This window comes from Vigna unguiculata, chromosome 6, assembly GCF_004118075.2.
Source record: "Vigna unguiculata cultivar IT97K-499-35 chromosome 6, ASM411807v1, whole genome shotgun sequence".
In the NCBI taxonomy this organism is placed as follows: domain Eukaryota; kingdom Viridiplantae; phylum Streptophyta; class Magnoliopsida; order Fabales; family Fabaceae; genus Vigna; species Vigna unguiculata.
The window spans coordinates 30,038,865-30,050,664 of NC_040284.1; the positions used below are offsets into that span (position 1 = coordinate 30,038,865).

The 11,800-nt window shown below is 31.8% G+C and overlaps 1 protein-coding gene across 1 annotated transcript; it reads right to left on the reverse strand.

Moving 5' to 3' along the window:
• Positions 1-1,404: 1,404 nt before the first annotated feature.
• LOC114186524 (hydroxyproline O-galactosyltransferase GALT2-like) lies at positions 1,405-7,318 on the reverse strand. Its single transcript, XM_028074450.1, has 7 exons — positions 5,992-7,318; positions 4,726-4,958; positions 4,281-4,571; positions 2,614-2,742; positions 2,254-2,427; positions 1,988-2,095; positions 1,405-1,712 (listed from the first exon to the last, which is right to left on the reverse strand). Exons 1-7 carry the CDS (start codon positions 6,914-6,916, stop codon positions 1,506-1,508), a joined length of 2,067 nt encoding a protein of 688 aa, XP_027930251.1. The 5' UTR covers positions 6,917-7,318; the 3' UTR covers positions 1,405-1,505.
• Positions 7,319-11,800: the final 4,482 nt, after the last annotated feature.

An 11,800-nucleotide genomic window follows, 5' to 3' on the forward strand; every position in this document is an offset into this window, starting at 1 on the left:
ATTACCCACTATAGTATGCATTATATTACATTAGATAATACATATGGAACTTGAGTTTGATTGGAAAAAAAAGAAAAGGACAAGAGATTGGGTCATAACGTGCATGATATTTCTTTTGTAGTTGTCAGAAAAGACAAAGAGAGGGATCAAATCACAAGGGCATTGTGGTAAATGCAGGGAATGTGGATAAAATCAGTTAACCGGTAATATTCTAGTTCCACATTTGTACCACTGGGGAGTCCAATTCAAATTGACGATTTGTTCGTTAGCTCGCTCTCACACACACGTGATGTACACGTACGTTGCCTGTCGACGTGGGTAGTTTTTTACCCTAACAGTGAGGAAACAGCGTATCCAGCTGACACGTGTCGTGGCACTAGGGACAGGTGGCACGTGGGTGTGTTGCCGACAGAGGACACAGTAAGAGAACCTGGGATCCACATATTGGGTAGATAAGAAGGGAAGTTATGCAAATGCTACTATGCTACACATACCTACCTTTAAGACCATTCAAACCAAATTTTCTTTGCACCACAAATGAAAAAGCCTTTACCTTTTTCCCTCTTCCACACATCACTCTCGTATTTTTTTAAAAACACGAATAAGGGTTTTTTTGATTGATATAATTCGGAAGTAATTTTGTATTTGTTTTTTGAAAATTCTTAGATTTGTCATGACATGTATATGGATTTAGTTAATGTAATTGTTTTTGGTTGGGTGAGATAATAACAAGGGGGGAGGGCCATGGCACGTGCCACCTAACGAGAGAAACGAGAATGAGAAGAGTGTGGTAGGGTTGAGATTTGAGGGACCATACACGTTAAGTTTTTTGAAAGTGAAACACGCGGTAGACACGGATAAAGAAGCAGTGAATTAAACCTGGCATACCTCTTTTCTTTTCTCTACTTTAGTGGACCCATTCTTATCAATCATGCTTCACCAATATATCTCTATGACTTTCTGGCCATTCAGCTATGTGCTTTTTATTTCATTTTTTAAAGGTGTTCACAGGTACCAGTACAAATTTTGTTATTAAAAAATTATGCATTAAGCTCAAATTTTGTTGAAGTCTATGTATGGATTAGAAAAGGGTGCTGCTGAATATTCCATGCTTTTAACTAGCTTTCATTTCACGTTTAAGAATAAAGTATGAATGAACAAACAACAATGTTCACGAGTTTTTTTTTTAATATTTTTTTTCCAACTTGCAGTTATCCTAATGAACTTTTCTGAATATATATTTATATTTCGGAAAGTTTATTTTAAATTAACAGAGGAGTGCAAGAAGAAATACCCTTCGATAACTGAAAGCACTAGTTTTTTGTTAACTTTTGGTCGAGGTGTGACAAAGACGCTCTCAAAAGCCTGATGATTATTTAGAGCGAAAAGAAAAAATGGCAGAAGTACAAAAGAAGATGCTAAACTCTATTTTCTTTGGAATTGAATGTGTGTAATAACTTCGTCCAACAGTAATGTATATGAAATAGTTACAAGAGTTTAAATGATCAGAAGTTGCAGCATCTTGCACGACCTCTTGACAAGTTGTCCCATAAACAGACCAATTGCCTGGGAGATTGATAATGTGCAGTGAAGTAGCCTTCCATGCACCCGTACTGACAAAACTTCCAGTTGTGGGAATACTGAACCGCGGCCACCGTATTGTTGAATCTGCCCACCCACATTCCCATGCTTACATCCTCCATTTTAAAGAGCTGCCACCAGAATCAAATGTTTCACCAGTCAATAGTGTGTACTGATAATAGAGTGGAACTATAAGTGGTTATAAAATGTTTACAAGTTCAGATTCTCTACTTGATTCTTGATTTTGAATTGTACATGTATTTGTGTTTCGTCTTTTTAATATATTTTGAAACATTAAAATCACTGTCCAAAACATCGCAAGAATAATAAAAAAAACTCAATAGGGAATCCAAGTTCAATGTTTACAAGATGAAAAATCAAGTGATAAAAGTTTCTGGTAACAAACCCGCAGCCTCCTTTCTTTGTGCTGAGATATGATGAAAGTAACAATGTCTCTGGAAAGTATGTATGCAGGGCCATTTGCATAAGGAGGATATACTTCTTCAGGCCACTCCTGTGCCAATTAATATATATTCAGTAAGATAAGAGAAAGGATGGTGTGACATTACTTTTTCTTTTTGTTGCATAAATTGAAAAAATTGAACAACCAAACAGAAATATACACAGTTGCATGTTACCTACAAGTTTAACTAAATGTGACAACTACAATACCTCATATGTAACAGCCCATTTCCCGTTTCTCATAGGGCGATGCAGGAGATTGAGATTGCCCATGTAAAGGGGCTTATTCCGGGGTACAGCTTCGATTTCTTTCAAGATAGTATCCACCCTGATGAAAGTGTCATCGTCAACTTTCATGATATATGCAGTACTCACATTCTGAATCTGCATGGAAGAAAATTGGCTTATAAAACCGGAGACAACAGGAAAATGAGTGGGATCTGTAAGAGTTGCATATTATGAGGGAGCTGAAAGAAATTAGCTGGACAAATGCAATTCACTTACCCCCAATATCTGTAAATAATAAAAGAAAAGCACGAAAACTGACTAAAGATTTAAAAATGAACTCACCCCAAACTCACAGATAGCCATGGTTTTAAGCACAACAAGGTCGTAGCGGTCCATAAAGGGCAATATGACAATGTCACCGAAGTAAGAAGCTTCCTTCCTCAGCACCGTATTAACTTCCTTTCTTGGATTCTTCGTGTTGATGTTTAGAAATTATATCAGGTAACAAAACAATGACAAATCAACCATATCATATCAATAAGAATAATAGTGAAAATAAAAAAAAATTACACAGAAAGCCCTTGAATTCCAAACAATGACATAAGTGGTTAAATTGAAAAAATAAATTGTTTACAAATTGCATTATATTTCATTTAGCATTCCGATATAACTACATTTATCTACATTTCTATATTTTCTCTTCAGAAGTTATAATTATATTATAAATGACCAATACAGTGGTGGATTACAAATATAAAATAAGTAATTTGCACAACCAATAGTGATTCCCATGAACCAACCAATGTAGTAACTAAAAGTATAACCAACCAAAACAACAATCTCATGCAAATATAAACTATTTACATCAGCTATATTAAAAGATAAAGATTGGAAAAATCGAACCTCTTGTAAACTTGAAATCTTTAAGAGCTTCGTGGAGCACAAAAATAGCTAAGGTGATAACTAGCTTTGGATGCCTAGTGATACACTGAACTCGGTGGGCTCCATTGCAAATTTGGATCATGAATTGAGTAGATGTTCTATGAAGCTAAGTGTATGCAAGGCCTTAGGAAACCTGATCCTAGAGCACTTTTCATCTTCTCTTCTACTTTCTAAAATCAATTTCAGCAGCTTACAAGTGAGGTATGGCTATCATATCTCAATTTATTTCAACAAAGATTAGCAAAAACTATAGCCAGACAACCAATAGATCACCACTGACCTTTGTTAAGAGAGAATTTTATAAAAACCTGAAGATCCCTTCTATGTCACTGACTTTTCTGTTTATTTTAATTAAAGTTTCCAGGTGAATGGATCAGATCCTAGCTCTTGAAATTGAGAAATTTCCAAAATAACTGCAGACTCCAAATTCTGTTTGCCGAAGCTTTTGGACCATCAAAGTGGAAGTTACTAGGTCCACTTGAAGGTCAAAGAAATATTTTATGTTGTCCCTTCAGGGTTTGAGTACATACTTTTACCCATAATTTCCACAAAATGACACCGGAAGGTTGTTTTTCTCTTCTTCATGAAATTCTTACATCAGTTCTAGTGTTCAACAACATTCTTGGTATGATGTAGCACAATCCTATTGTGATGTCTAAGACAGAATATTCCCCCTAATAAAAAAACCAAAAAATACTCATTTTGGATGTGTCCCTCCAACTCAAATGTCAGAATTCACCGTCTCTCTGAATGAAGGAAATCCAATCCCATAAACATAAGTGTCTCAAATATTACATTAAAGGTAAATTTATATTTTATAAACCAAACAAAACCAAATATCTAAGTTAACTATATACTGAGCAGGCATAAGATACTTCAAAATAGAATAAAAACCCAGGTAACAACAAATTATCCCAAATCATAATAACCTTATTGTGTCAATGAAACCCTAAACAAAATAATACAACTATATAATCCAATTTGCATCATGGTATCACGCCTTTCTCCATGCTCATACCAGATTAAAATAGATCATTTTCTATGCCAAAAAAAGGCAGCAGCCTTACCAATGCAACAAAGAATCGTACTACCACATCCGAAGACTTGATTGTAGCAGCTTGCATCCATGTTTTTCGCACTGCCATACGTTCTGCAAAGTGATTTGACGCAGAAAGAACTCCAATGAAAAGCCTAACAGCATGTTTAGGTAGAGCACTGGCTTTCCAGGTTTCTGACATTTCCAGTACTCTTTGAGGTGAGAAAATTGGATCTGAAGTAGGTAGAGAAGTGGCAAAAACTGAATGAACATCAAGGTCCCCTTTAACCACCAATCCTGTAGCATCTTCAAGTGTAAAACCCTGATGAGAAAGGGGAGCTAAAAATCAGCCTGGCAAAACTTGTAATCACAGAGCATTATAGAATTGAGAAATTAATTTCAATTGCCCTACTAGTTTAATCCAAGTGTGGCCTTTAGGCAAATGGAAAACTTCTGTAGTGTCTTGATTAACTTACTGTCCGATATGGAAATGAAGTCATATGGCGACCCCCAACATTGATGTGGTATCCATCAACACCAGCACGTAATGTAAGGACAAACATTCTACCCTCTGTAAACGGATATGGCCAGGTCACTTCTGGCTTCTGCTTACGCCCTATAAATCGCTTGAACCATGACGTTGTCTTGGACTCTTTCGAATCTAAAATGTCATTCAGCATCCATTTTTCACATCTCCTGTACCCATCAACTGCCCAGCATGACAACAAATTTACTTATATATTAAATTAACCCACAAAGAAGATAAAAAATTATGCAGAAAAATAATAATTATGGAACTCTACAATAATTATTTTAGACTGAATGCCATTCTACACAAATTATTACCCACTATATTATAAAATAGTCAAACAATCAGGAACTATTTTCTGCCATACTATTATTTATCAAATATTAATAAACAAAAATTACCCATATCACAAAAACTAGAGAAGTTGCATTAGTTTATTATCCTTGCCTTTTGTTCACGGTGATAGTTGGGTTCTCATGAGAGAAAATGTCAGGGAGATGTACACATGAGTCTCATGAGCAAACCTTATAAGAGATCAAGAGACCATCTTTAACCGAAAATCTTAAGAGATTGGATTTGTGAGTCTTCTTTCTTATTGTTCATCTTGTTCAAACTCACTTAGAATCCTAACAATAATGATTTTACATACTAATCATAAATAGTTGCCGAAGAAGGATATACCCTGATAGCCAAAAGTCTTAACATCCTTTTATTCCACGTTAACAAAATCTGCAAATGGAACCTTATGTATACAAAAATGCTCATGCAACAACAATCTTGCATCTAATTCTAAGTATGTAAGTATTTGATTAATGTTAACCCAGAACAGCTTTTCTGCCAAAACCTCCAACAACAGCATTTTGGTTAAAGACTTTTCAGAACACAAAACCACTAATCCAAACATTCACCACTATATACAACCCTATAATTATGACAAGAATAAGCATTACTTCTGCTGTGTTTCTTTTAATAACAGGCTACAAACAGCCAATAAGTGTTCTTTGGCTAATTATTCAAGTAACAAGGCACTCTTTATTTTCATGCTCATGTGTCATCATCATCTTCTTATTCCATCAGTTTCAAGATTACTAAACCTACTTACTTTGCTGTTTTCTTCCCATTCTACATAACGACAATGCAACTCCATCCTGCAAGAATTTTTTTTCCCTACTTAACATACTCAAAGTGAACAGGAGACATGATAAAATCGTACCAAGCATTTCTTCAGTATCCTTAGATGGCAAACCATCGCATCTCTGAGATGTTCCCCAGTGCATTCGATAACAAGTATTATGCTCAATAACCGGTCGTTTGCTCCAATCCCCTCTTAACCTAGGATTCAGGTGAAAAATCTTCGGAGGATCTTCCCCTTCCACTGACCTTAGCCCTAGTAATTCAACCACAAACTGTGACACCGAAACCAATACTAATCCATCACCTTTCCCCTTGGACCTCGACCTTGCTTTCACAGTAGCATACTCCTTATGAGCGTGATGAGGTGTTCCTACCACAGTGATTGAAGAACCAGCAGCAAGACCACAAGGAATAAACATCAATCCATCCCCCTTCAACAAATCTTCCCTGCTCATTGATATCCAAGAAGGACACGACTCGGTCTTTCCTTCAATTCTTTCTCCAGCCTCCTTGTTATCAACCTGCTCCAATTCTTTCCAAGCCTTCAACCCCAATGTCCAAGCCTCATCTGCCATTTTCTCCAGCACAGAAAAATCACCAGTCATGTTGCTTCGCCGCAATATTTCCCCGGTAATCCTACCATATCGCCGAGGAATATGCTTCACAGATTCAAGGCCATGATCTTCCTCCTTCGTTGGTTCCTCCTTTGGCCTCAAGGGAGCATCTTGGCCCCTATCATCCACTAACCTCCAATGAAATGCATCTTTATAAACAGAACCAACAAAAGGCTTGCTCAAAGCTGCATCATCAGTGTCCCCAGTAGCAGTCACCCTATCCATTCCAACTCCATTGTAACTCTCATCCCCACTCAACGATGAGACTACTCTCTCAAACTGTGAAAAGTTACACAATATAAAAACCAAGTACAACACCCCAACAGCAACCAAAAAATGAGACAACCTATACCTCCTGGAATTAGAAGTTTCATTTCTCAATCTCTTCATCTTCAAAAACAATAATACAACCTAGTCTACAACAAGTCCCACAAAAACCCCGTAACCCACAAACAAACTCAAAATGTGAAGGTAAACCCACCAATCCAAAGAAAGCAACGTGGCAACGTGTTGGAGAGTGGTTGGTGGGCTTTGAGGGAAAGATGTAAAGAATCAAACTTTCTTGTAAACCAAATCAAATCAACCAATGCAGCAATGATTCGATCAACTGCCATGGGACGCCTAGTCCTACATCATGCGGGAAGTAGCATCTGAAGAAAACCATAAATGGGATGAAGAAGAAATGCTGAAGGTACCCAGATCTTCGATGCTGAAAACATAATGGAAGCAGATAGGTAGGTAGTTGAATGGAACTTTTGTATTAGAGGAATGCACCAAGGGAAGGGGGGAATAATCAATTTTAATTTTTCAAGGCTCATGAGAAAGAAAAAAGAATAGTTACGTAAAGAAAGATAGTTCTATATTGTTAGTTAATTATAAAATATTTTACATATAATCTATTAATTTTGATAAAGAAAAACAGTTTAATAAGCGAATAATATTATAGTTTTATTAATATTAAATAGTGAAAATACAAATGTTGAGAAATTTATCTAAAGATTTTTGCAAGACAATAAAAAACACAATGACTATAAAAATAAGAAAAAAAATTGTAAAAAACGGGTTTATTAGAAGTCGTTATCGAAATTCTTATTCTTTACGTACATTATTAAGTTTTATGTTTTAATTTAAAATATATTCATCATCAAAAGTTTTTCATACAATATATATTTTTCAATATTATTATATTCCTATATAAATGTCAAATAATAATCTATCTCTATCAAATATGTTTCTTTCAATTTAAGATAATAACATATTAACACCTAAAATTTTTTTACACTAATTTGATATTTAAATACTTTTATACTCATTTGACACCTAAATTTTTTTACACCCTTCTAACAACATCTTTTAGTACTTTTCACATTTTGTTACAAATAACAATATTTACTTTTTAATACTATTGTTCTCCTAGATAAATTTCAAATTGTTGTCGAATTCTATCAAATATTTTTCTTTAAATTTGAGACAACATTTTTTTACACTTAAAAGTATTTTACACTCATTTGACACCTAACATTTTTTTACATCCATTTGACACCTAAAACTTTTTTACACTCTTTTGACAACATCCCTTAGTACTTTTCACTTTTTTTTTACAAATAACATGTTTTACCTTTTAATATTATTCCACCCTAGATAAATGTCAAATAGTTATCGAACTTTATCAAATATTTTTCTTTTACTTTGAGACAACAACATTTTGACACTTAAAATATTTTGAAACCAATTTGACACATAATTTTTTTTCTTTTACATCCATTTGACATTTAAAATATTTTTACACCCATTTGACACCTGTTTTTTTTACACCCATCTTCCATCTGACACTTAAAATATTTTTACACCTATTTGACAACTAAAATTTTTTTACACTCATTTGACACTCGAAACTTTTTTACATTCTTTTGACAACATCTTTCGGTACTTTTCATTTTTTTTTTACAAATAACAATATTTACTATTTAATATTATTCTACTCCTAGATAAACGTCAAATAGTTGTCGAACTGTATCAGATATTTTTCTTTCAATTTGAGACAATAATATTTTGACACCTAAACTATTTTTACCATCATTTGACATCTAAAATTCTTTTACACTTATTTGACACCTAAAATATTATTACACTTATTTGGCACCTAAAATTTTTTTACACTCATTTAAAATCTTAAACTTTTTTACACCTTTTTGACAACATCTTTTGATACTTTTGACTTGGTTTAATTAATCGTAAGGTACCCAGTTTGGTACTAGAGTGTCAAATTGGTACCCGTTTTTAAAAAAGTGTCAATTGCATCCCAACTTTTAAAAATTGTTTCAATTAGGTCCCTTTCAGACAGAGTTGACTAACGCCGTTAGTCAACGTGCCACGTGTCAATCTGTGGTTTTTTTATTTTTATTTTTTTAATTTTTTTTTTTTTTTTAATTTTTTAAATTTTTTTTTTTAAAAAAAATTAAAAATGCCACGTGTCAAGTCCCTGTGTGTGCCATGTGGCATTGTCAGTACCACGTGGCATTGTAATACCACGTGTCAATGTCACTATCAGATGCCATTATGATGATTTCGATTTAGTCCCCATTTATGTTTTTTCGTTTCAATTTAGTACCTACTTATGTGTATTTGATTCAATTTTGACCTAATAATTTTTAATAATTAAAATATTTTTTAATAAAATTAAAAGTAATTAAGTATAAAAGTTTAAAAAAAATTAAGTATTTGATATTTATATTAAAATTTAGTGATAAAAGTCATTTTAGTACTTATAAATAGCATAACATTCATACAAATAATAAATTTGGTCTGAAATTGAGAGAAACATTATAAATATTAGTACTTAATTTTGTAAAAATATTTATACTTAATTATTTTTAATCTTATAAAAAATGGATTACAAAAATATTTTAATTATTAAAAAAAATTTTGGGACAAAATTGAATCAGATACATATACTTAGGTACTAAATTGAAACAAAAAGACATATGTGGGGACCAAATTGAAATCAACACAATGACATCTAATAGTGACACTGACACGTGGCATTACAATGCCACGTGACACTGACAATGCCACGTGTCACACACAGGGACTTGACACGTGGCATTTTTATTTTTATTTTTTAAAAATTTAAAAAAAAAATTAAAAATTAAAAAAAAATTAAAATTTAAAAAAAAAAAATCAAAAAAACCACAGATTGACACGTGGCACGTTGACTAACGGCGTTAGTCAACTCTGTCTGAAAGGGACCTAATTGAAACAATTTTCAAAAGTTGGGATGCAATTGACACTTTTTTAAAAGCGGGTACCAATTTGACACTCTAGTACCAAACTGGGTACCTTACGATTAATTAAACCCTTTTGACTTTTTCTATATTTGTTTACAAATAACAAGATTTACTTTTTAATGTTATTCTACTCTTAGATAAATGTCAAATAGTTATCGAACTTTATCAAATATTTTTCTTTCAATTTGAGAAACAATATTTTGACACTTAAAATATTTTTTACTCATTTGACATCTAAAATAATTTTACAACCATCATTTGACACCTAAAATTTACTTACATCCATTTGACACCTAAAACCTTTTTACACTCTTTCAACAACATCTTTCAACACTTTTCAATTTATCTTTTTCTTTTAAATAACAAAATTTACTTTTTAATATTATCCTACTCCTAGATAAATGTCAAATAGTTGCCAAACTCTATCAAATATTTTTCTTTCAATTTTGAGGCAATAATATTTTGACACCTAAAATATTTTTACACCCATTTGACACCTAAAAACTTTTTACACCTATTCGACACCTAAAATTTGTTTACACCCTGTTAACAATATCTTTCAATACTTTTCACTTTTTGTTTTACAAATAATAAGATTTTTTTTAATATTATTCTTGTCATAGATAACTTTCAAATAGTTGTCAAACTCTACAAAATATTTTTCTTTTGATTTGAGAATACAATATTTTGATATAAATTATTTTAAATTTTTGCAAAATAGAGTGAATGGGATTTTAGAAGTAATGAGAATATGATATTTTTTTCATATCCATTTTTTTGTAGATTATTGTATCTTTACCACGAGTTCAAGCGAACGTATCTTTAAACTTTTCAGCTAACCTTCTTTTCTTCCTTCATCGTACATCTTTCACTAAGGTCTTATTTGGAACTTCCTCATGGTTATACAAAACAAATGTAACATTCAAACTTAACTTTAATGGTTTTAGATACATCAAATATAGTATTGAACATTAGATTGAGACAACAATTCAAATAATTTTATAAAGTTGTAATTAGATTTGAGTCAACATCATAGTTTCTCGATTTTTTTTTTCAGGAAAAATTAACTTAGTAATATACAAGTTTCGTTAAGGCTAAACATATTATTTTGAAAGTAATTTTATGATATTAAGGAGATCAGATTTTAAAATATGTAACAAATGTTTTCAAAATTATTTAAATATACATTGCCAAAGAATAATTTTATCAGGATATAAAATAAATTATTTAGTGTTACTTAGTAGTATCTTAAGAGTGTTTAAAAATGTTCTTAGACACACCAGTTTATATGTAAAGAATATAACATTTGTGAGGTTATTTTAAGGTCTTTGTTACGTGCTAAACATTTTTACATAATAAATGGTAAATGATACATATTATGCTATGAAAATTAGTGATTTTCATAAACATGTGAATATAAAATTGTTTTTTTTCCAATTTTTTTACAAAAAAGTAACGAGAAAATTAAAAACAATGATTACTTGCAATACTTAAAATACGCGTTATTTTTGTCAAAAAGTTTCACTGTTTCCATCTGAAATTTTCATTTTAAGTCAGATTGGTCTGTTTTTTCATATTAAAAGGTGTTAGTGTGTTTAAAATAAATTATTTTGTCTAAATATAAACAAAATATTGTGTAAAATTAATTTAACTTACATAAAATGATATCAATGACGATGAAAAATAATACAGAAATAGTACATAATTTTTTATACATGTCAAAAAGTACGTTCATCAATAAAATTTTAGTGACACAAATAATGTACATTAATTTGCATATAATATTTATGAATATATGAATGCTTTTTTTTTTTAATTACGGATAGACATTATCATCTTTAATTAAGAATGTGTGACCGAAAATAATGATGAAAGTCTCTATGTAAAAGTGGGACCGTACATTTTTACATTTTTATTGTAGAAAAAGGAAAAAAAAAGAAAAAAAAAATACCAAGGTTAAATTATTGTTTGATTTCAATTTGTATTA